Here is a 21,472-nt window from a genome sequence, read left to right as displayed (position 1 = left end):
AATTATTACATATGGTAGTTGTTGCACAAGGTTTTTAAAAAAACTTTTAGAGATGAGAAATAAAAACATACTGTTACTTTGAGCACATAAACCCCAAAACCCAAAGCCGAACAGCATGTTTTCTCACAGAGTAGCTGTTTGATTTGTCAGAAAGCTCATCCTGTGACTGAGTAAAGACGGCTGTGACTTGCCCAGTTTCCCCGACTAACAGTCCATCTACTTTCCCAAGTATTTCTGAAGAGACTCAAAACAGTTTGTAGCAGTCAAGAAAACCGAGGTAATGAGGTGCAACAATGTCTGTGGTAGCACACTTTCTATAATGTGGCAAAGGGATATTTTAAACATTTGGTTTGTGAGTATGTTAATGCGGGGTGACTTTCAAATATTAAAAGTTACACTTATAATCTTTTTTTTAAAACAGCTATTAATTAAATACATAAATAGCATTTCTTCATTTCCCTACAAAAAATGGTTTTATTAGTGCTGATAAACAAAATTCATTAGTCTATTTAAGTTATTATCAATTTGACATGACTGTTAATGCACATTGCTGCTAAACCGTTATTAAAATAGATAATTCATTTCCTAATAATTAAAACCATCCATTTTCATCGACTTACCCTTAATAATATTAATGTAAAGACACTTTACGAGGAGCTTCACGTCATGTCGAGTCCAGCGCTTCTTTATCTGCTGTTATTCCTCTGAAGAAAATGCTAATTCATGGCTTAAAACGATGAATTTCTGTCTTTCCCAGAGGTTTTCATTGCGCTTCTCGGGCAAAGTTAGCGAAGGGCTGGCGTTTTTTTTAAAGGTGTGGCTTCATCAAAAACGTCCAATCAAAAACTAGGTAGGAGTTGCTCAGCCGCGCCGGAAAGGTACGTCTGCCTTTGATTGACGTGTGTCATCCACCAATAAAAATCCCGAGCGCCACTTCTCGGGTAGCTCGGTTTCTGAGGGCGGGCTCAGATATTTTGTCGGAAGTGACGTCTACTATGTGCGGCATGGCCCCATGAGCGTCAGGCATGCGACAACACCATAGAAAGCTCAAAAGGTTTGGTGTCAAAGTAAAAGTTTGCTGACATAAAAGTACACATTCAGAGTCTGAAAGTCAAAATTTTGATTTTTACATTTAAATAAAAACAAAAATATTGCTAAAGGTCACATATAAGCTTTATTCTGTTTGTTTTATTGGGCACGATTTTTAATGGGTGTTTTATTCTGAAAAAACGTTTCGGAAGTAAGAGGTTTTAGTCCTACTTGACACTATTCACAGCTACCAGCTGAAGCTGAAGGGCTCAAGTGAGTAAAGCACATGCTGAACAGAGTTAAATGCTTTTTACATTTAATTTTGCGGGTGTGTAGAGCTGCTCTAGTAAAGCCGCGGTTTGTTGTTTTGTTGTTTGAGGGTTTGTTGTATCGGTCTTGCCTTTCATTTTGCACGTGTAGCCGGTCTTGAGCAGCTAGCAACAGTTGGCTAACATCTAGCAGCAAGAATTTCAAGCAGTAAATAAGCTCCTATTTTGTTTGGTTGTTTCTAAATTATGTTTGTATGTTTGCTCCTCACACAGAGGCAGAGCCATGGTAGTGAAAAAGAAGACTTCCAAAGTGGAGGCTGTGGCGCTGGATGAGGAGAAACTGCACAAGCTGTTAGGTAAGGGAGTAAAAGTACAGATAACTGTGCCTAAAAAGTTATTATAACAGTAAATAAGTCTCATCATACATTGCAGGTAGAGCAGTCACTGTGTGTACCCTTCATTTGATGTTACGCATGTCTTATAATATTTATTTTGACCTTTTCCCAGCATCCCTCTCGGTTGATGGAGGAGAAGATGGAGTCAGGCAGGTTGCCCAAACCCTGCAGTCCTGTTTGGAGCTGACAGAGCCGGTGCAGCAGATCCAGCTGGTTAAAAAGGTCTGTCTGGTATAGCACGGTATGAATAGTGTGATAAATGGACTGGTTCTTATATAGCGCTTTTCTACTCTGCTTGAGCATTCAATGCAACTAAGACTAAGATATCCAAGCAAGATGTTAGCTGCAGATCGTTTAGGTCTAGTAAGTGGTAAAGTGGAACAGACGTGTGAGATCAGCGTATGTCGGTCTCTCCGATACTTACACGTCCCATGTTTCCTGCTTCCAAGACCTCAGCTCAAACAACACTGTGTTCATTTGCTGCCCGATTCATCCCACCCTTTGATAGGTACCACTGTAAATGAGATCATAAATGTTTTCACTTCTCCAGGTTTTAATGTTTGTTTGTTTTCCATACTTCATCAGGCAGGGTCCCAGCTGGAGGCACTGAGTGATGAGCAAATGGGCGGAGTTCTTTTAGATGCTTGTCTACAGACGCTAGCTGTGGTCTACACCTCCCTGCAGTCCAAGAACCCCCTCCGAAGAGCCATTGCAAGGTAGACATATGCTTCATTTTCTTCTATATTCATTTGTGGACAAGCTGAGCCTGAGCAGCTGTTTATTTGTGGTTTTAAGGGGGAAGATGTAAAGAGGCCATAGTAGCTGATTTATCTTTTCTCTTATGTGTCTGTTTGTTCTTCGTCAATTCTGAGGCCCTCGGATAAATAACTTGTCTGTGTTGCACTTCTCAGTGCCTTGGGTTCAGTACCAGCTTGGCTTCAGGAGCAGGCTGTGAGCTGCTTGGCTGGTTGCTTGTCTGATTGTCTTTCCAGCACGTATTCAGACCGGTATCCCCACATCGTCGACTCCATCACTGCCTGTCTGGATGGCTTCCCTCTCGGTTAGTGGTTACTTTTGCTCTTTGTGTGATCACTGCTAATATCAAACAACAGTTCATGTGCTATAAATAAGTACCAATCACGGCAAAATTGTACATCTACAGGTGAGAGCTGCATTAACAAACTATTACCGGAAGGTTAGTATCCACCTTATTTTAACCTGCTTTAACTTCATGTATTTTTGAGGAAAGCTAATGTCTCGATCTCATCCCGTTGAGTCCTCTTCTCTTGTGTAGTTTTGCAGTTCCTTCACAAGGCGCTGAGTGAATACCTTCATCAAAACAGGTATGGAGGCATGCTCTTATCCCTCAAATCACACTTCCAGTCTCTTTCATTGATTGGACTCTAGCTGGTGCTCATTGATTTCAATATTTTGTAGGTTTATATCCTCTGTGTAAACATTGATACATGAGGAAAGCTTACCAGCCTTGTATTTGTATCAAATTGTGTGCCTCTGTCGCCCTCTGCTGTTTTCCCAGTGGTCTTGTAGGACGCCACATTGCCCAGGCTCAGCTGATGCAGTCCTGTCTAGCTGCAGTGAAGACCTCCATGCTGGTCGTCCAGAGGTCTCAGGACACGGTCAGCGTGGTTTTACAGGCCCAACAGGACTGCTGCAGGCTGCAGGACACACTGGGTGACCTCTTGGGCTGCTACATACACATCCTCACTGATGGTAAGAAAGTTAGGAATTAACAAGACGAGCAGAGAACAAACAGCTGGAAGCAAACATGCAGATCCACCGTCGTCTCACTGGAAAACAGGCAGCTCTCCTCATCAGTCACTGAATCCAAGACCTTTTCACTTAGATTTTAGGTATTCATTTTGTGTCACAGGTGTAGATTTCAGTGGGAGGGAGGATACAGATCCCAGTTCTACCTTCTAGCTTTGACCACACACGCTATGGTGTCCATGTGACCCTGTCCCCTCTCCCACCCTGAATGTGGCAACTGTTCCCTGTGATATTATCAGGATTTGGTATAACTCAGGATCCAGGCTCAGAAAAGTACTTTGGGCAGGTTGATGAACTAATCAAATACTGTTTCCAACAATCCGTGAAACAAGTTCAGTTGTGATGCAAACAGGCTGAAACGAACCTTTAATAGTGCGTTTTCTTTCTTGATTTCAGTCACAGCAAGGACTAACATAGAGAGGGTGTTCGTAGTGCAATTCAGAACAATGAGAGAAAGTGACTCTGTTGATGTTTGTGTGTATTCAGGGCCACGTGTGCAAAAAAACCATCATAGGATTCTAACATTTAGCTCAAGCAGCCTCTGTTCTACTGAACAAAGTTATCACAACACCAGTGAAGGCATCATCACTGCTGTAGTTTATGGACGCACACACACACACTGTAGCTATGCAGGTAAAGCTTAATTGATTTCTAAACATGGAATACATTTTTTTTCATTGATTTGTCTCTACTCTGTTCTTCTTCCTGTCTTTAGAGGAGTTCATCCAGTCTGTCCAGAGCACAGCTGGCATGGCTGTGGTGTTATTGATCAGGTCTGTTATGGGCTCTGGAGACGATGTTGCATCAGTGGTGAGTGAACGGGACTTTTATCACTCTATGTATACCATATAACACTAATAAATTACAATTGTAGTGTTTCTTCATATACAAATGTAAACTTAAGAAGTACCTTTTTTCAGATAAAAATTATATTGAGCTGCTGTAGTCCCTCAATACTGGGTCTCATACTGTCAAATTATTTATAAGGTTTTTTCATTGAAATTAATGAGTTATTTCTGTGTTGTTGTTGTTGTTTTTCCTTCTGTAAGCAATAATGTATAACATTATTGCTTACAGAAGGAAGTACCAAAATCAGTCAGGTTCTTGCTTCTTACTGTCCTTCTGCTAAGTCAGATATTTGATATCTTGCAGTAATATTTGATTCTTCTCTGGACCTTGACTCGCAGTAAAATCTTTGTCTCGTTCCTGTTTCTTTCATTTAAGGAAAAATTGTTCATGCATTTGTGTCATCGCGTTTAGATTCTTGTAATGTCCTGTTTACCAGCTTGGACAAATCATCCCTTTCTCACCTCCAATCTATACAAAATGTATTAGTCAGACTACTATCTCGTTCTAGCAAGCGTGCTCCCATTACTTCAATTTTATATTCTTTACCCAATTCAGGGCTCTAGAGTGCGACCAATTTGGTCGCAAATGCGATCAAATTTTTCAGTGGTGCGACTAAAAATAAATATTTGGTCGCACCTGTGCGAAAAAAATATATATATATTCATTCGCTTATTACCCACCAGTCTACCGTTTTTTACAGCGCTGTCTTTTTCTTTTTTCACTTAAATGACCTCGGACAAGAAAGCCTAATTTCTGCTGTTCAATACTGAAGAAATTTAAACTTCTTAAAATTATGCAAAATTGCAGAATATTTAAGGTTATCTGCTATAAAAAGCCAGACCAGGAAAATCTCCTTCATGTTTTTCTGTTTTATTCTCAGTTACTTTCACACAAAGGCATCTGCTGTGATGTTCACAATTCTGATGAAGTCTCACATGTATCAGTACTGATAAATGATCAGAATTATAATATTTCTGACTGTCTGAGGCTAAATTGAATCGAATCAGGACTTTGAGAACCTGAATCGAATGGATTATAGAAATCAGTGATGATACTCAGCCCTAGTGAGCAGCCTAGGCCTGACAGAAGTGGATGTAGCTGTGGGTAATGAGAAAAGATGAAAAGAACGATTGATAACTTTTTTGTTGAGTTAAGGCCTGATCTGTCTGAAATTCATAGCCAGTGCTCTGACACAGTGCCATCAATCTTTGAACACTGAAAAAGCACAGTGTATCCAGGAAACACATCATATGCTGTGATAAATGCACTGCCCAAGTGTCCCCTCTCCCACTGCCTTTCAGCAGCATGCAACAGCAAACAGGTCGTCAGAGGAGCCGAGATGATGATTAAGTTTAACATTTTCTACAATATTGACAAAGCACTTTAAGCACAAGTTTGTTTGTTAATAATTTAGAAATGAATATTGTCTGTATGGACTTCCCCCCCCAAAGAAAGTGCACATGTAAAACTGCGGTGTTAAGCGGTGCTGTTGAAAAATTTGAGTGCGCCTAACTTTTGTGCCGGTACGCCTAACTTTTTAAAGCCCATGTCAAAAAGTTAGTCTAGAGCCCTGCAATTGATTTTAGAATTCGTTTTAAAACTCTTGTTTTAACATACAGAGCACTAAACGGCCAGGCCCCAGATTATTTATCCAAGCTTCTTACAAAAGACACTGCTGCTCGCTGTCTCCGCTCACAGAGTTTGAAGATGAGAGGGGACAGAGCCTTTCAGGCTGTGGAACAGTTTACCACCACAGCTCCGTTTGGTTGACTCTGTGGAATCCTTTAAAAGGCGGTTAAAAACTTTACTGTTTAAACAAGCTTTCTGTTGATCAATGCTTTGTAGGTTTTTTTTCTTCAAATAATTTTATTTACATTGAAGCTTTTATATTGTGTATATTGTCTGTTTTGTTACTTAACGTTCTGTTTATTTTAATCTTTGTTTACAGCGCTTTGTGACTGCCTGTCTATGTAAAGCACTTAATAAATAAACTTTACTTACTTACTTAAATTGCAATTATAGTAAAATAAAATGTCTATTTATGTTTGTGAACTGCATTAAATAATGAAATCATAGATTCTGGCTATAAAGGGCATCTTTAATGCTGTGTGTAGGTGTGCAGTTTGCTGCGTAGCTCTGTGCAGGATTTGGATTCGGCTCCTCAGTGGCTCAAGCAGAGGTGTGAGGGTCTGTGCAGCAGTGGACGCCCACCGGGTGTCTCTCTGTATCTGTGTCACGGTGCCCTTGCTATGCTGAGCTGGAAGGCTGCCCTACCAGGACCACAGTGGGAACAGCTGCTGCTGCTGGTCCCAAACACACTGCTGGATCTAGATGTTAGGTAGCTCTGCTCTGATACCCAATTTCTATTCTGAATATTTTTCCAGATTCTGATGAAATGGAATGTGCTGGGATGCAGTTTACAACTTTTATTTTAAGTTTTGCTTTTGTTTTTTTTCCTTTCAATAGTATAAAGGAGTCGAGTACAGCCATGGTGGTGGCTCGGGTCCTGACTCTGTGGAGTGGGGCTGCCCTGGATTGCCTGCAGGGGCAGACACAGTTGTGTCCTCCCAGCCTCCAGCAGTCCCTGAGTGGAGGCTCTGACCTACAGCGACACCTGCTGGAGCACATCTACTCCCACTGGGAGCATCCGCTGGATGGTGTCCGCCACCAAACCCGGTCCTTGTTCCGCAACCACCTCCTCATCCATCAGCACACCAGCCCGTCCGTCTCTGACCCCACCGAGGATCCGTACATCACCGACCTGACTCATAACCTACTAGGGCTTGAGTGGCATATGAGGGGTAAGTTTGGCTCCTTAGGCTGCCTGGTGGAGCTCTATGGGGCAGGGTATCTGCTTAACATCCAGCCCCAATTGCCTTCATGTCTCCTGGGTTTGATGGGTGACCAGACCTTAGCTCCGTATGCCAGCGACCTACTGGAAAGGCTGTTTGTCAGCCACAAGGCACAGCTGGCGAGAGAGGCTGGTGCAGCAGCGGGAGAGGCGGAGGCTTGGATGGAGCGCTGGCACCAGACGTGGGTAACTCCTCTGCTGCATGTGTTGTGCCGATCCAGGCTGGACCAAACAACGTACATCCTGGACTACTTCCTGCCCAAGCTGCTACGCTGTAGCCCCTCCAGTCTGGCACACATGGTGCAGGCCCTGCAGGACATGGCACCCACAGGTAAAGACTTGCATGTCCTTTACATCTGCAACTGTTTTCACTCAACCCTTATTTCTCAAATGCATATTAATGTCTCTCAGCTTGACAAACTGTTATGAATGCAGTCAAAGAGTATATTCTATTGCAGTCCCAAATAATAAGGCATAATGTTATTCTGCTATTTTGCTGTTCTTATTAGGTTCTGCTGGCAGCAGAGGAGCTCTAGGCGCTCTGATGACGTGCCTACGGGCAGCCAGGGCCCAGGGAGTCATACCGTCCACAGAGGGTGGTCTGTGGGGAGGACTAGTGCCGCTGTCCCTGCTCCAACAAGCTCTGATACACAAACATGATCAGGTAAGTCTGTCTGTGTCCTCAAAGCAGATGCAAGTGTTGCAAGTGTTCTTATGCATTCATCTCTCACTGTTCAGGTGAGGATGGATGCTTTGGGCTTGGTGTGTGAGAGCCACCGCAGCACAGAGGTTCTGACCTCACAGGAAATGGACCTGATCCGCCACTTCCTCCTGCCCAACCTCAACAGCCAGTCACCAGGCATCAGACAGCAAACAGTCAGCCTGCTAAAGAAGGTTAGCAGCCTTACACCCGAGGCTGTCTTTAATGTTTGGAAATGTTTTTGCTGAGCAGAGCAGGCTGTGGATTTACGTGGAGGAAAACATTGAAATCGGCACTTAATGAAACTTTGAATGTTCTGCTACACAGCTGCTCTGCAGGGTGAAGGACAGCACTCAGCTGCTGCAGAAGAGACTGAGCCAGAAGAGAGACCAGGAGGAGGGAGACACAGACCAACACACTCTACGTCAGTACAAGGTAAACCACACACTCAGTTTTTGGTTTTTTTTCCAATAGTGTTGATATTTTTGTCTGATGAATTTATTTGTCTTGTTGCAGGCGTTCCTGTGCTGGCTGTGTGAAAGGCTGCTGGAAGTTTTGCTCCCTGGAGCCTCTTTTTCTAAATGCCTCATGTCTCTGCATCTGCTGGGTCTGCTGGGTCAGCTCTTTAGCTTCAGCACTGGTACATCAGCTGCTCGCTAGTCACCGTTTTGACTAAATTGCTCACTACACTGAACTAAAACTTCACTGATGTGTAAATATGCTGTATTAGACTCCAAGGATTACATGCATGTTAATCAGGATTTGAGGCCTTATTTCAAGATCCCAAATAGTGTAGCTTTGCATGATTCAGAGTTCAAAATAATCCATATTATTCTAACTGGGCCTTGGTACAGCTTCTCTGTTCATCTGAAACCAGCTGTTTTAACTCCTCTCCCTCTAACTGAGGCGCCTTTGTAGACAGAAACACAAAGAAAGTTAGTGCTGTGCTTAGAGCTGAGAGGACCGTATAGGACAGGGGTTGGCAACCCTGGGCACTCGTGCCACAGCTGGCACTCGAAGGGCTAATTGATGGCACGACACGCAGTGAATTAATCTGAAAGGTACATTAAAAAATAAATGGCCGGGCCAGCGGTGCACATCGTAAATTAGCTCACATAGACACATTAGTTGTGCCGCTTCTTAATGATGGTATCTTATCTAACAACCCAAACTACCAGATTCAACTTGTAATTGGCTAAAAATCACTTAGCCTGCTGGTGAGAGAGATGTTGTTAGCTGGCAGGTTTTTTTTTTTCAAGCGATGTTGAAATTTCCAAATTCCGACACTTCAAAAGCTTCAGGAGCTTTCCGCTCAGCGCAGCATTGGCCCCGCGGAAACACACGGATACATCCGAAGACTCGAGACAGAATTCACAATGAGTTTTCTGGGCTTTCAGGTGTATGGACCAATGTTTTCTTTTCTGATCAAACCAGAAAGCTTTAATGAGCAGCTGGATTTGTCTCGCATTAACTGGCTGAGTTAATGCGACATCGAAATGCAGCATTAAAACCTGGGCTATGTTTAACATGAGCGTTCATCATTCTAACAGTGTAAATATGAGAGAAATGAATGAAAACCAGAATGAGGCCCCTTAAAGTTCCTTATGGCTAAACTGCCATCTGAGACTCAACTTTTAATAAACTGTTTCAGGTGGTAAAACGGAAAGATGGTGGTGTTGGGCTCTGATATGCTGAAACAGTTTGGAGTCCAGAGCTGTGTTCAAGGACGCAGTAACAGTGATTCTTGGCACAATGCATTTATGTATGTGCCTGAACCAGCAGCTTGTCTGTTGCTGGCCAGCCTCTTTATTTTGATGCCAGCCTGGTGCTCCAGCTGCGTCAGCTGCATACTCTGCCTGTTGTCCCTGACTGTCCCCTCCTGTGTTTTCTCAGAGCCTGATGTTTTCGCCCTCGGTGAAGTTGTGACCTCTACATATGCTCAGAACGTCCTCTTCTGTGTCGCCAGCAATTTCCTGGAAGTCAAACAGCTCGCCTCGTCGTTAATACAGCAGCTCCCACCATCAGCTGTTGGACTTGAGGTTCTGACACGCGTCTAAATAAAAGTTTCTGTTACTTCAAAAACAAAAAAACTTTTTTTTCTTAGATTTTTGTAATTCTTGTTTTTGTTTAGTGCAGACATTGATCTCTGGTCTGTTTGTTTCCAGGTTCCCGAGAGGATGCGCTCCATTCTTCAGGCTGCTTTGGACCTTAGTACAAGCACCAAACCTTTTGACAGCGTTACAGCTGCCCACCTCCTCAACCTGCTGCTCCCCCAGCCACACCTGAGCCAGTCTTTGCGGCACTGCGCCCAGCAGCAAGGCCTCGATTACCAGCCTCTTTCCATACCAGCCCAGGCTTCTGATATGCTCATTTTGGAGCTCAACACTCTGGCAGGTGAGATCCACGTTTGCAGACCAGCCTCAGAATTTCGTGTTCAGATAGCGTATGTTGAACTGTGCTGCTTTCTGTCCTCAGTGGTTCAGTTCTTGCTGCGCTGCCTGCAGTCTGAGGTGTCGAGGGCAGAGGCATCTCTGTTGCAGGCAGCTGCTTCCTTTCCTCTCTATGGCAGAGCTCACTGCATCACTGCTGTCCTGCAGCATCTAAACACAGAGTAAGGACAAGAATTGCATCTACACAATATTCAAATTAGCCACGATCTCTTATCATGGGATAATTACATGTATATATGTGCGTGTGTGTTTAGGAGTTTGAGTCAGACTGAGCAGTGGAGATTCCTGGTGTCAGAGCTGGTTGCTGTGTGCTACAGGATGTCTGACGTGGTCTCCCCTGTAGTCCAGAGCTCCTCTCCAGAAGGACTCATCCCCATGGATAATGACTCAGGTCTTCTATGTGCAGTATAACTACAAGTCTACACTGTAGAATTCATCAGGAAAACAGTTGCTGAAATTACAAGAACCCTGGAACACAAATAGAGAAACTGTTACATACATAACACAAAAATGACACTGAAATTAGATGAAAAAACTCCAGCTTGCCTTGTTTGTGTTTTGGACAGAGACCTCAGCAGGGCTGCAGAAGATCCTGCAGGAGATCCAGCCCAGGGACACCAACGACTTCTTCACCAGCGCCAGAGAGCTGGAGACACAGCAGGGGGACGATCACACACAGACCCCATCACTTGACACAGGTAATGTAAACATTTCCCTGGTATCTTGGCTCTTTAAGTGCAGTACCTGTGATCTCCTGGTGAGGGAAGTGTTTCATGTGGTAACTTTACATGATGCACAGTCTGGACCCTGCAAGTGCAACAAGTGCAACTTCACAGTCATAATGGAAACTGAATAGTGTTAATGTGTAACACGGTCAAACAGAAATATTGAATTTGAGCACAGTATGAGACTTCCTGTTTCGACTGCATACAGAGGTTTAGTTTGCCACATTACTTAATAAGACAACCAAACCTTGCATGCATGTGCTGGCTGTAGGTGGTGAGGGCTATAGGGTGACGGCTCAGATGGTGCTGGTGTGCTGCTGGCGGACAATGAAGGAAGTGGCCATGCTGCTCGGACAGCTGTGTCAGAGCCTGCCTCTGCACTACACCAATGACAACGTGTGCACGCACACCGGGCTCATCACAGAGCAACAGGTGAGACCCCAGACACCAATGCATACACCCCTCGCATCCTACTACTGCATTTATCTCATACACAACAGAGGGTAGTTCAGCACGTTAGGTATATTACTGTTGTTGAAAATATGAAAATAAAATTGTTCTGACTGAACTTTTTTATAGAAGTTTGATTAGCAGGTTATGGGCCAGGGTCAGTGATGTAAAACATCAAGTAATTGTTCATTCAAAGCTATAATTAATTATTAAGCTAGTTAAATGTGACAGTTTTCAAATGTTAGATGTTTTTAAGTTATATTACAAATCATTCAGACATTGTTAGTAATAATAGACCTTCCTGACTCTCAGTTGCAACCTGTGGAGTGATTTCTGTGTGATGCAGGTAGAATTTTTTTGCATAAATTAAAAGCATGTCATGTTTCCTGAGTGAGTTCCCTTAATATCAGTCTGTCTGTTCCTATCGGTGGAAATGAGGAACACTAGCTAACAGTAACTTAGAATGAGTTAGTCACTGATTTGAACTCAGACCATGTATTCAAAAACAGACTTCAGATAGTATTTTGCCAGCACAATTAGCACAGGTGAGCAAATAAGCTAAGGTTAGACAGCTAGCTTCTACATCGAGTATCGAGCAATATGTTTGTACCAGCAGGCGAACTAACGCTCAGGAGTTATTCTGAGCGTGTGTAAAAGATAAGCTGGTAATAGTCTGGTATACTTTTCTAATAATCAGACTGTCCCTTTAAAAAAAAAAACAGAGTCTGAGTACCACAGTGACCTGTTTGTATTCAAAGCCCCACATATCCCACTCGTCCGTATTAACATAATGCTCCATTGTTGTTCCAAACTACGTGAAACATTGAGTCAGACTGTTGCATCGTTACCAATTAGAACCAATGCACCAGGGTGCAATAACAGAAACAAGCTGTGGAAGTGGGAAAGTATTAAGAGTCAGACAAACACTATCACCCAGTTTCCCAGACATGGATTAATTGTAGTCCTGGACATGAAGAAAAATTCGGCTAAAAAAGACGAGGATTAAGTCATGTCTGGGAAAACAAGACAAACCATGTGAGCTTCAGTCTTTTCATATTATTTCTTGCCAGTAAAAAACTAAAAAATTTCATACATTCACACATAGATTTTAAGCACAGCTTTTACCTTAAAAATTAACATTATAGGTCATATGTTTTATAATTATTTTGTTTCATGTTTGATGTTGGATTTTAGACATAGATGCTGACTCAAATCAGTATAAGTTCTTGTTCCAAAGAACAAGAACTTATTGGTGACAGTCAGGGGCTGATTTTATGAATAATTGAATAAATGTTAAACGGCCCAAAGTGAAAGGGGGAAAAAACTGCTGCACGACTACAGCATGTAGATGTGGTCTGCAACGCTGGGTAGCACCTACATGCAAACAAGGCAGTTATCTTGCCAAAACCTTCAGTTTTTATTGTCACAATGATCTTTCAGAATTATCCAGACTGTGAATGTAGTGAAAGACGAGCATTGATATTACTCAGTGCATCCCTACATGTCAGTATGAATTGCATAAACCTCTTAATCTATCTGTTGTAGTTAACCTGTATAAGAAATGACATTTAAAATAGCATAAGCTCTGCTCCCTCCAGTGTATAAATTTTATGTCAGGGTCTGTGGATGTGTGTCACATCGTCCTCAAACACTGCTGTCACGTCTCAGCTCTGCCTTGTCCCTATTCCGTATGATTGATATATATAGATAGATATAGATAGAGATATATATATATATATATATATATATATATGAAAGTATAGGATGACTAACAACCCTAACCAAGCTGTAACAGCTAAGCTTTGTTACTATAGCGTGCTGCCAAGGATAGGGAAGCCCTCTCTGTTATTACTGATTTCATACAATCTACAAAGACAAACGCCTGACCTGAATGTGGACTCCACTGGGGTCTCATGCGGGATCTAGAAAGCGAATAGTTATGTCTATAACTTCTGTTCCCTGAAGGAGAGGAACGCGGTACAACACATAAGTATGGGATATCACACCCTCGTGTGTCCTGGCTGAAGAAACCTTTATTCACGCCTTTAAGGCAGATGACGTGCGATGACACGTGCACGGCCCCACCTGCACATATAGCCGCTGTCATCACAGTCATCCCTCAGTTCGATAGCCGCTCTTCACCGAGCCAAACTGCTCAGTGGGGCCACCTTGTGTTGTAACTCGTTCCTATCCTTCAGGGAACAGAAGTTATAGACATAACTATTCGTTCCCTTTCAGTCAATTCACTCGGTACAACACATAAGTATGGGACATATATACACGCCCCACAGAGCAGCCACCGAACCGGAATCGGACCACCACATCCTTAGTGAGTGGTAGACCCAGCAGAAATGACAGCATGAGCCACCGAAGGGGCTGTAATGTCCAACCAATAAAACCGCACAAAAGTGTGTGGTGATGCCCAACTAGTTGCCATACAAATATCAGCTACAGGCACCCCTTTAAAAAGAGCCCATGAGGTTGCCATCCCCCTGGTGGAATGAGCTCTCACCAGTGAGATAGCTTCTATAATCCAGTGGGACAGCCTCTGTTTGGACAGAGCTCTACCTCTATTTGGATTAACGAAGCAGACAAACAGCTGGTCACATAAACACACAGTCTGAGTGCGCTCAATGTAGGTGTGTAGCACATGCACTGGACAAAGAGAATGCTGCATCCTCTGCTCCTCAGATGTAAAAGGAGGGGAGCAAAAGCTCAGACACTCAAACTCCATTGAGCTATAAGATGCAGGCATGATCTTGGGAAAATAGGCAGCATCAGGCAGCATGTGGCCATCAGGAGAGAGGGTCGGTAACCATGGCAACGCATGTAAACGCATGGCAACGGGCCGGTAACCATGGCAGCGCATGGCAACGGGCCGGTAACCACGGCAATGCATGTAAACGCATGGCAACGGGCCGGTAACCACGGCAACGGGTCATAACCATGGCAACGCATGGCAACGGGTTGGTAACCACGGCAACGGGTCGGTAACCATGGCAACGCATGTAAACGCATGCCAACGGACCGGTAACCATGGCAATGCACAAACAGGGGCAGTTAAACTAAGTTAAAGTCAGCAGACAACGGAGCTAACTAGCAGCAGCTAGCTAGCCCAACTCAGCAGAGGTGTTCTCAGCGAGGTGAAGAGCGTAAGAACTGAGGGATGACTGTGATGACAGCGGCTATATGGGCAGGCGGGGCCGTGCACGTGTCATCACACGTCATCTGCTTTAAAGGCGTGAATAAAGGTTTCTTCAGCCAGGACACGCGAGGGCGTTATATCCCATACTTATGTGTTGTACCGAGTGAATCGACTGAAAGGGAACCGTTTACACTCTGCTATCCCAGTATGAGTTCTTTGCAAAAAAAAGAAAGAAAGGAAAACAGTGTACGGTTATACAGTTTATGTGTGTATATTGTGAATTCTGTAGAAAGGAATGCTGTGTGTGTGTGTGTGTGTGTGTGTGTGTGTGTGTGTGTGTGTGTGTGTGTGTGTGTGAGAGACCCCCACAGCAGGAGGCCCTTCAATTAGCATCCGCCCTCGTTAGCACCGCGCTTTCATTTGAGGCCCAATCCCGCTGGTTTAACGGCCACGACGCCTCTCCCTTTCCACTGCATTCTTTCCAAATCACTTCCACCACCAGCAGGAAAAGACAGAGCACTGCAAACAACAACACACACACACACACACACAGACAAACAAACACACAGGAATAGTTGTCTGAGTGTTTCAGCATGTGAGCGTCCATAATAACAACGGTACCAGACATAGGCTGTGTTTGTCTTTGTAGGGGGTAATGAGTGTGTGTTTGCTTGTTGACAGTGTATTTACACTGAGAGAGAAAGCAGGAAGGATCAGAGGCTTTTATGTGCTGAATGGGTGGTTTTTCTTTGTTTTGGACTGCAGGTTAACCTGCAGCATCTTGAGCAGTGTTGGCTAACAATTACGTACAATCTGTGGCGCATACTGTGTGTTCTGAAGCAGCTTGTGGATTTCACACTTTGGTTCTATTTGTACTTTTTTTCTGATTCATATGCTTCATGATGCTGTGTGTGTGTGTGTGTGTGTGTGTGTGTGTGTGTGTGTGTGTGTGTGTGTGTGTGTGTGTGTGTGTGTACGTACATCGATAGTGAATCTGTTCACATTGACAGACAGTAGGATGATTGTGAAAGGGTTTGGGAAGTTGGATCTGCTGAAGTCTCTGCGTACAAAGTCTTGCTGCCCTACCGCAGTGATGACATGCATGTGTGTAGTGTTTGTGTGACCGAAACACAACTCCTTCCAAAAACGTGTGTGAGCTCGACACCTCCTGTGGTCCTCACCAGCATCCTGTGTGACATCCTTGTTGGCCTGGCTAGCAGCTCTGCACTGTTGTTGTGGGTGAAACCATGGCAACAAGAGCAGCTGGCAGTGATGCTGTAATTTCTTTTAATTCCTTTCCAATTTATTTTTATGTTTAAGCGTTTAGGTTGAGACCTTTCCAACTTTCTTGAGTTTTTCAAGATGACAAACATTTTTTTTTCAGTTTTTTGTTTGCAAGAAGTAAAGAAAGTAGGAAGCTGTCCTGCTGCTCTGTACAGTCACTTCAGAAAGTCTTTACATTGTAAAGTTCACATTTTTTTTTCCCATCTCAGATTTCAAATTATTTAATATTTTGAGTGTTAAGATATATTTCAAAATACCAAAAGGTGAATGTAATTTAGAAGCTGTTTGCCAATCAGCCTTATACAGCTGAAATAGAAGAACATGTTATTTACCATCAGACCAAAAAAGGAGAAACAGGCCAAGTCAAAAACCACTACAGCTGATTTTTGAAAAATCGCCTATTCACCATTCACCGCTTTGGTTAGGGAGGCAACTTTAGCCGAAACGCTGGTAGTTTGGTACATTTACCCTGATTTATGACTATTTTTTTATCATAGGTGTCCTAATATGCAGTGTGAACTGGTGAGTTTGTATACACACAATTTGCCCTTTTCTAAACTATGTGTAACCAATTGAGCTTGTCACATGTGGCCCCCAGTCACGTTATGAAAGCAAACAGGACAACAGCAACATCTAAGGGTTTGAATGCTTGTGTAAATGAAAGAGTCCAGTTTTTTTGTTTTGTTTTTTGAGTGTAGACTTGAATGTCATCCTTATCCATTCAAAATTCAATCTACAATACCTGAAAGTTTGCAATAAGAGGTGTGTGTGTGTGTGTGTTTGACACAGACCACCGAAGTAGCTGGTCAGCTGGAGTTTGACAGCATATTTGGCATAGCTGGGAGCTCAGAGCACTGGTTACAAAGAGGAGGCAGACCATGTGTTTGGCCTGCTCTGCGTCTGAGAGGGAAACACACCCACATCCTTAGACAGGCAGAGAGGCATGCACGCGCAGTCTCACACACACACTGAATGCATTGTCTGACATCTCCATATATTTGCTCTCTTGTACATAATATTTACTTTGCAATGCTTTATTTGAAAATCTAAGTTCTAAAAATAAGAGTTCATCCACAGTTTCCCACAATGGAATAAAAATATACGCTTTAAAACCACCTTTACCTGTCAAAGGTGGTGTGGGGTCCTGAGTTTCATTTTAGGGCTTCCTAAAGAATGAATATGGACTACACTTTAACAAAGGGACAGGAAGAGATCCCACAAGCTTGCTTACAGTGGGGCAAAACAGTATTTAGTCAGCCACCAGTTGTGCAAGTTCTCCTGCTTAAAAAGATGAGAGGCCTGTAATTTTCATCATAGCTATACCTCAACTATGAGAGACAAAATGAGAAGAAAAAAAATCCAGAGAAATCATATTGTCTGGTTTTTAAAGAATTATTTTGCAAATTATTGTGGAAAATAAGTATTTGGTCAATAACAAAAGTTCATCTCAATACTTTGTTGGCAATGACAGAAGTCAAATGTTTTCTGTCTTCACACACTGTTGCTGGTATTTTGGCCCATTCCTCCATGCAGATCTCCTCTAGAACAGTGATGTTTGTGTTGCCCAGCCCAAAGAATTTCAACTCCCTCCAAAGATTTATCCTAATGGGTTGAGATCTGGAGACTGGCTAGGCCACTCCAGGACCTTGAAATGCTTCTTATGAAGCCACTCCTTCATTACCTGGGCGGTGTGTTTGGGATCATTGTCATGCTGAAAGATCCAGCCACGTTTCATCTTCAATGCCCTTGCTGATGGAAAGAGGTTTTCATCCAAAATCTCACGATACATGGCTCCATTCATTCTTTCCTCTACACAGATCAGTCGTCTTGGTCCCTTTGCAGAAAAACAGCCGCAAACCACCCCCATGCTTCACAGTAGGTATTGTGTTCTTTGAAAGCAACTCAGCATTATTTCTCCTCCAAACACAAGAAGTAGAGTTTTTACCCCAATTGTTTTGGTTTCATCTGGCATTCTCCCAATCCTCTTCTGGATCATCCTGCGCCGGTCAGAAAAGGATCCTGCTGTAGAAAGTAATATTAAATACATTCTAACAACAGCGATCCTCTCTAGCAAACTTCAGACAGGCCTGGACAAGTACTGGCTTAAGCATGGGACACGTCTCGCCTGCCGTTGTAGTGTGTTACTGATGGTGACCTTTGTTACTTTGGTCCCAGCTCTCTGCAGGTCATTCACCAGGTCCCCCCGTGTGGTTCTGGGATCTTTGCTCACCGTTCTCATGATCATTTTGACCCCACGGGGTGAGATCTTGCGTGGAGCCCCAGATCGAGGGAGATTATCAGTGGTCTTATATGTCTTCTAATTGCTTCCACAGTTGATTTCTTCACACCACGCTGCTTAACTATTGCAGATTTAGTCTTCCCAGCCTGGTGCAGGTCTACAATTTTGTTTCTGGTGTCCTTTGACAGCTCTTTGGTCTTGGCCGTAGTGGAGTGTGACTGTTTGAGGTTGTGGACAGGTGTCTTTTATACTGATAACGAGTTCAAACAGGTGCCATTAATGCAGGTAACAAGTGGAGGACAGAGGAGCATCTTACAGAAGCAGTTACAGGTCTGCGAGAGCCAGAAATCTTGCTTGTTTGTAGGTGACCAAATACTTATTTTCCACCATAACTTGCAATTAAATTCTTTAAAAATCAGACAATGTGATTTTTCTGGATTTTGTTTTTTCTCATTTTGTCTTTCATAGTTGAGGTATAGCTATGATGAAACTTACAGGCCTCTCTCATCTTTGCACAATTGGTGGCTGACTAAATACTGTACCAAGGAATAAAAACCACTGATTGTCAACTTTTTGCTTTTCCTAATCTTGTCAGATATGTACTGTAGAAATCACAATGATTATGCTGCGAACTTAAACTCTTTTATTAAAACAACATTTGATTGTTGCGCAGATGGATTTTCTGTCAATACAAGCAAAACTAGTGCTGAGCAGAAAATGTCAACATCATATTTTGTTGATTGGACACAGACTGAAATGTTTGGATGGTTGCCGAGTTAGTACAAGATACAACGTTAGTTCCATCATTTGCAGTAAGCAGTTATATAAAATTAATCACTGCAAACATTCCAGCCTATGGAGCATGGCTGATTTCACATCGACAGCTTTTTCAAACAAAATGGTAGAAAATGCATGTTTCACAATAAAATAAGAAAGAAACAGATCACTGCATCAGTCTCCTAGCTGCTTTGCCAAATGGGAAGAACTTTCTCCCTGAAAAGCATGAGAGCATGGTTTGCATGTTGTTTTTGCAAATCAGTTATCACCCATTGGACTTATAACCAAGGTGTACAAAAGAGCTTCACGTCACCTCTAAATGTAGATGAACTACAGCAGCAGGAGACCACCCAGTGTGGTCTCCTGCTGCTGTACCTTCTTACTGCACACGTCCTTATAGGCAGTATTTATGTGAGCCAGAAGCTGCAGACTGCTCTCACACTCCCTTTCAGACTTGTTTTAACTATGGATCTGTAGGTCAGTGAAACAGGATATCATTAATATGGTCATCCCAAGCACGCAGCTGTGGTTGTGAATGCAAAAGCGCCACCCACCTGTTGTTTAGACCATCTGATTGTAAGTGACAGCCAATCAAAAGAAAGCAGGCTAAAAGGAAGAAGAGCTTTGGGTGCCTAGAAAAGCGCTATGCAAATGCAAACCATTATTATTATTATTATTATTATTATTAAGAGTTGTAGCAGATAAAGTCTAAGAACATGGAGTTGGAAATGAGCATAATAGATTTTATAGAAATGTATCAATACCTGTGAAAGGAACGTTGTTATTAGTAAAGTGTCAAATGCAATGGAAAGAAAAATACAAGATTCAAAAGAAGAAAAGTATGAGAGATTTAAAAAAAATAATTGTGATGTGCAGTAGGGAGTTATTAATATAAAGAATTGTGTGCAGTATATAGTGTGCTATATTAAATGTGTGGGGTCTTGCAGGAATGATTAGCTCGTGCTCTTCAGTCCTTCCTTTAAGCAGCAGAGAGTCCAGAGGGAGATTGGTATGAGGACTTACTGAGACATGTAGTAAAGACAAAAACAAAAAATAATTCACTGAAACTGAGCAGTGGCAGCAGCAACAACAAACATGGTGAGAGTGCCGTCTAACCCGGGGCCATCGGGGGAGAAGTTAGCTATTTGGGTCACTGTCACGGCCGAGCCATACATGTAATTAGACTTGGGAAACTTCTCTCTCCGCACATGGAAGTTTTTTCTGGGAAACGGGCTAGGCTGCAAACAGGAAGTTGACATCTAAATAAAGTGCACCCCCCCTTTGCCCCCTCCTGCCCCGCGCAGGAAGCTTGCTCGGCCCTTTTTAAACAGTTACACAGACGGGAACCTTCGAAAGGGAAGCTTTAAATAGGCGAAGCCGCGGCCCGGCTCGGCCCAGCTCAGCACCGCAGCGGTCTGGGCCCCGGCAGCAAGGGACCATCTTAACAGTGACTGTCGCTGCCATTTTTACCCCGGTGAGGTCAGGCCTGTCCTGGGAGTCCACTCTGGCCACCAGTGTGATAAGTCATTGGGCTTGGTAGGCTGTGGTTTACACAGTCCATACTTTGGTGTCCAAGTTAGTCCACTTTAGGTCTGCAGGGTCAGTTGAGTTTATTGACCAGTCATGTGGTCAGAAACGGGCTGTCTAAGCCTTTCATCTTTGCCGCATTTATTATTGTATGATTTTCATGTTGCACATAGTTTTAATTCACGTGCAGCATTTTTGTTTCATCGCAGTCTCCTGCTGTTTTTCCTCTTACAGACCAGCTTCATGCATCATTTTCTCTTCCTTCAGTGACATCAGGGCTCGTGGCTGAAGTTTACAGTGACTGGCATATTTCTGGTTCATGTGTGGGTCTGAGTCTGTGTTAGTTTAGATGTTGTGTCTAACCCTACATCCCCTAAGGGGCTGTTGGGATGTTTTTTTTTCTCTTTTTACACGGGGTATTTTCTTTCTTTCTTTCTTTTTTTTTTTTTTATATTTCTTTTTTATGTTTGTGCTTTGGGTCCTCGCCACCCCTCCCTGTGCCCTCCATGCCACCCCTGACTAAGTCGGGGCCTGGCTGCCTCTGTGGTGGCGGTGATACCACAGCCTTAATGACAGGGCCGTGGAGCTCTGCGTCCGCCTCGCCCTGCCGCCTCACCTGCAACACACTCGCCAGTTTACACACTGCTGCAGGAACAGCACTGACTTGTGTGTGTGTGTGTGTGTGTATAGTTAGAATAATGCTGCTAACACTATTACTAACTGGATGGTTTTACTGACAGTGGCCATTATGTGGATGTCTCAGCATCCTTATTTGAACACACTTGTCACGCTACTGACATGCCGCTCTCACGCTTGACGAGCAGAGTGCTCCCTGGCTGAAAACTAAGTGGTGTCTCTAAAACAAGAGTGCAGCCAGAGTTGAAGCTTTGCCAAGCAGAGGAAAGTTTAAAGTGGGATTAGGTAATGTAGCGAAGAACCATCTTTTGTACACCATGCTGCTTTTTTCCTTCAGCTGGAAGCTGAGAGGCTAAAT

At 43.2% G+C, this 21,472-nt stretch overlaps 2 protein-coding genes across 2 annotated transcripts in view; one reads left to right on the top strand and one right to left on the bottom strand.

Annotated features, from left to right (window-relative positions):
* The window catches only part of plekhh2 (pleckstrin homology domain containing, family H (with MyTH4 domain) member 2), a 38,071-nt gene extending 37,261 nt beyond the window's left edge, over window positions 1-810 (bottom strand). The window contains exon 1 of the mRNA XM_040044669.1: window positions 621-810. The gene's annotated coding sequence lies outside the window, so the exon portion shown is untranslated. The remainder of the gene's footprint in view (window positions 1-620) is intronic.
* A 379-nt stretch (window positions 811-1,189) lies between these two features.
* The window catches only part of thada (THADA armadillo repeat containing), a 114,012-nt gene continuing 93,729 nt past the window's right edge, over window positions 1,190-21,472 (top strand). The window contains exons 1-21 of the mRNA XM_040044668.1: window positions 1,190-1,302; window positions 1,572-1,654; window positions 1,806-1,915; window positions 2,279-2,409; window positions 2,605-2,753; window positions 2,856-2,888; window positions 2,988-3,036; window positions 3,231-3,424; window positions 4,197-4,291; window positions 6,445-6,668; window positions 6,797-7,512; window positions 7,691-7,845; window positions 7,920-8,075; window positions 8,209-8,316; window positions 8,398-8,521; window positions 9,775-9,920; window positions 10,047-10,275; window positions 10,357-10,492; window positions 10,586-10,722; window positions 10,898-11,029; window positions 11,328-11,488. Coding sequence (XP_039900602.1) covers window positions 1,582-1,654; window positions 1,806-1,915; window positions 2,279-2,409; window positions 2,605-2,753; window positions 2,856-2,888; window positions 2,988-3,036; window positions 3,231-3,424; window positions 4,197-4,291; window positions 6,445-6,668; window positions 6,797-7,512; window positions 7,691-7,845; window positions 7,920-8,075; window positions 8,209-8,316; window positions 8,398-8,521; window positions 9,775-9,920; window positions 10,047-10,275; window positions 10,357-10,492; window positions 10,586-10,722; window positions 10,898-11,029; window positions 11,328-11,488 — 3,258 coding nt within the window. The 5' untranslated portion in view covers window positions 1,190-1,302; window positions 1,572-1,581. The remainder of the gene's footprint in view (window positions 1,303-1,571; window positions 1,655-1,805; window positions 1,916-2,278; window positions 2,410-2,604; window positions 2,754-2,855; window positions 2,889-2,987; window positions 3,037-3,230; window positions 3,425-4,196; window positions 4,292-6,444; window positions 6,669-6,796; window positions 7,513-7,690; window positions 7,846-7,919; window positions 8,076-8,208; window positions 8,317-8,397; window positions 8,522-9,774; window positions 9,921-10,046; window positions 10,276-10,356; window positions 10,493-10,585; window positions 10,723-10,897; window positions 11,030-11,327; window positions 11,489-21,472) is intronic.

The sequence above is a fragment of the Simochromis diagramma genome, unplaced genomic scaffold (genome assembly GCF_900408965.1).
Source record: "Simochromis diagramma unplaced genomic scaffold, fSimDia1.1 OVJJ01000486.1, whole genome shotgun sequence".
NCBI lineage: Eukaryota > Metazoa > Chordata > Actinopteri > Cichliformes > Cichlidae > Simochromis > Simochromis diagramma.
The sequence above is the reverse complement of the archived record's forward strand: the minus strand, read 5'-3'. Positions and strand labels throughout refer to the sequence as shown.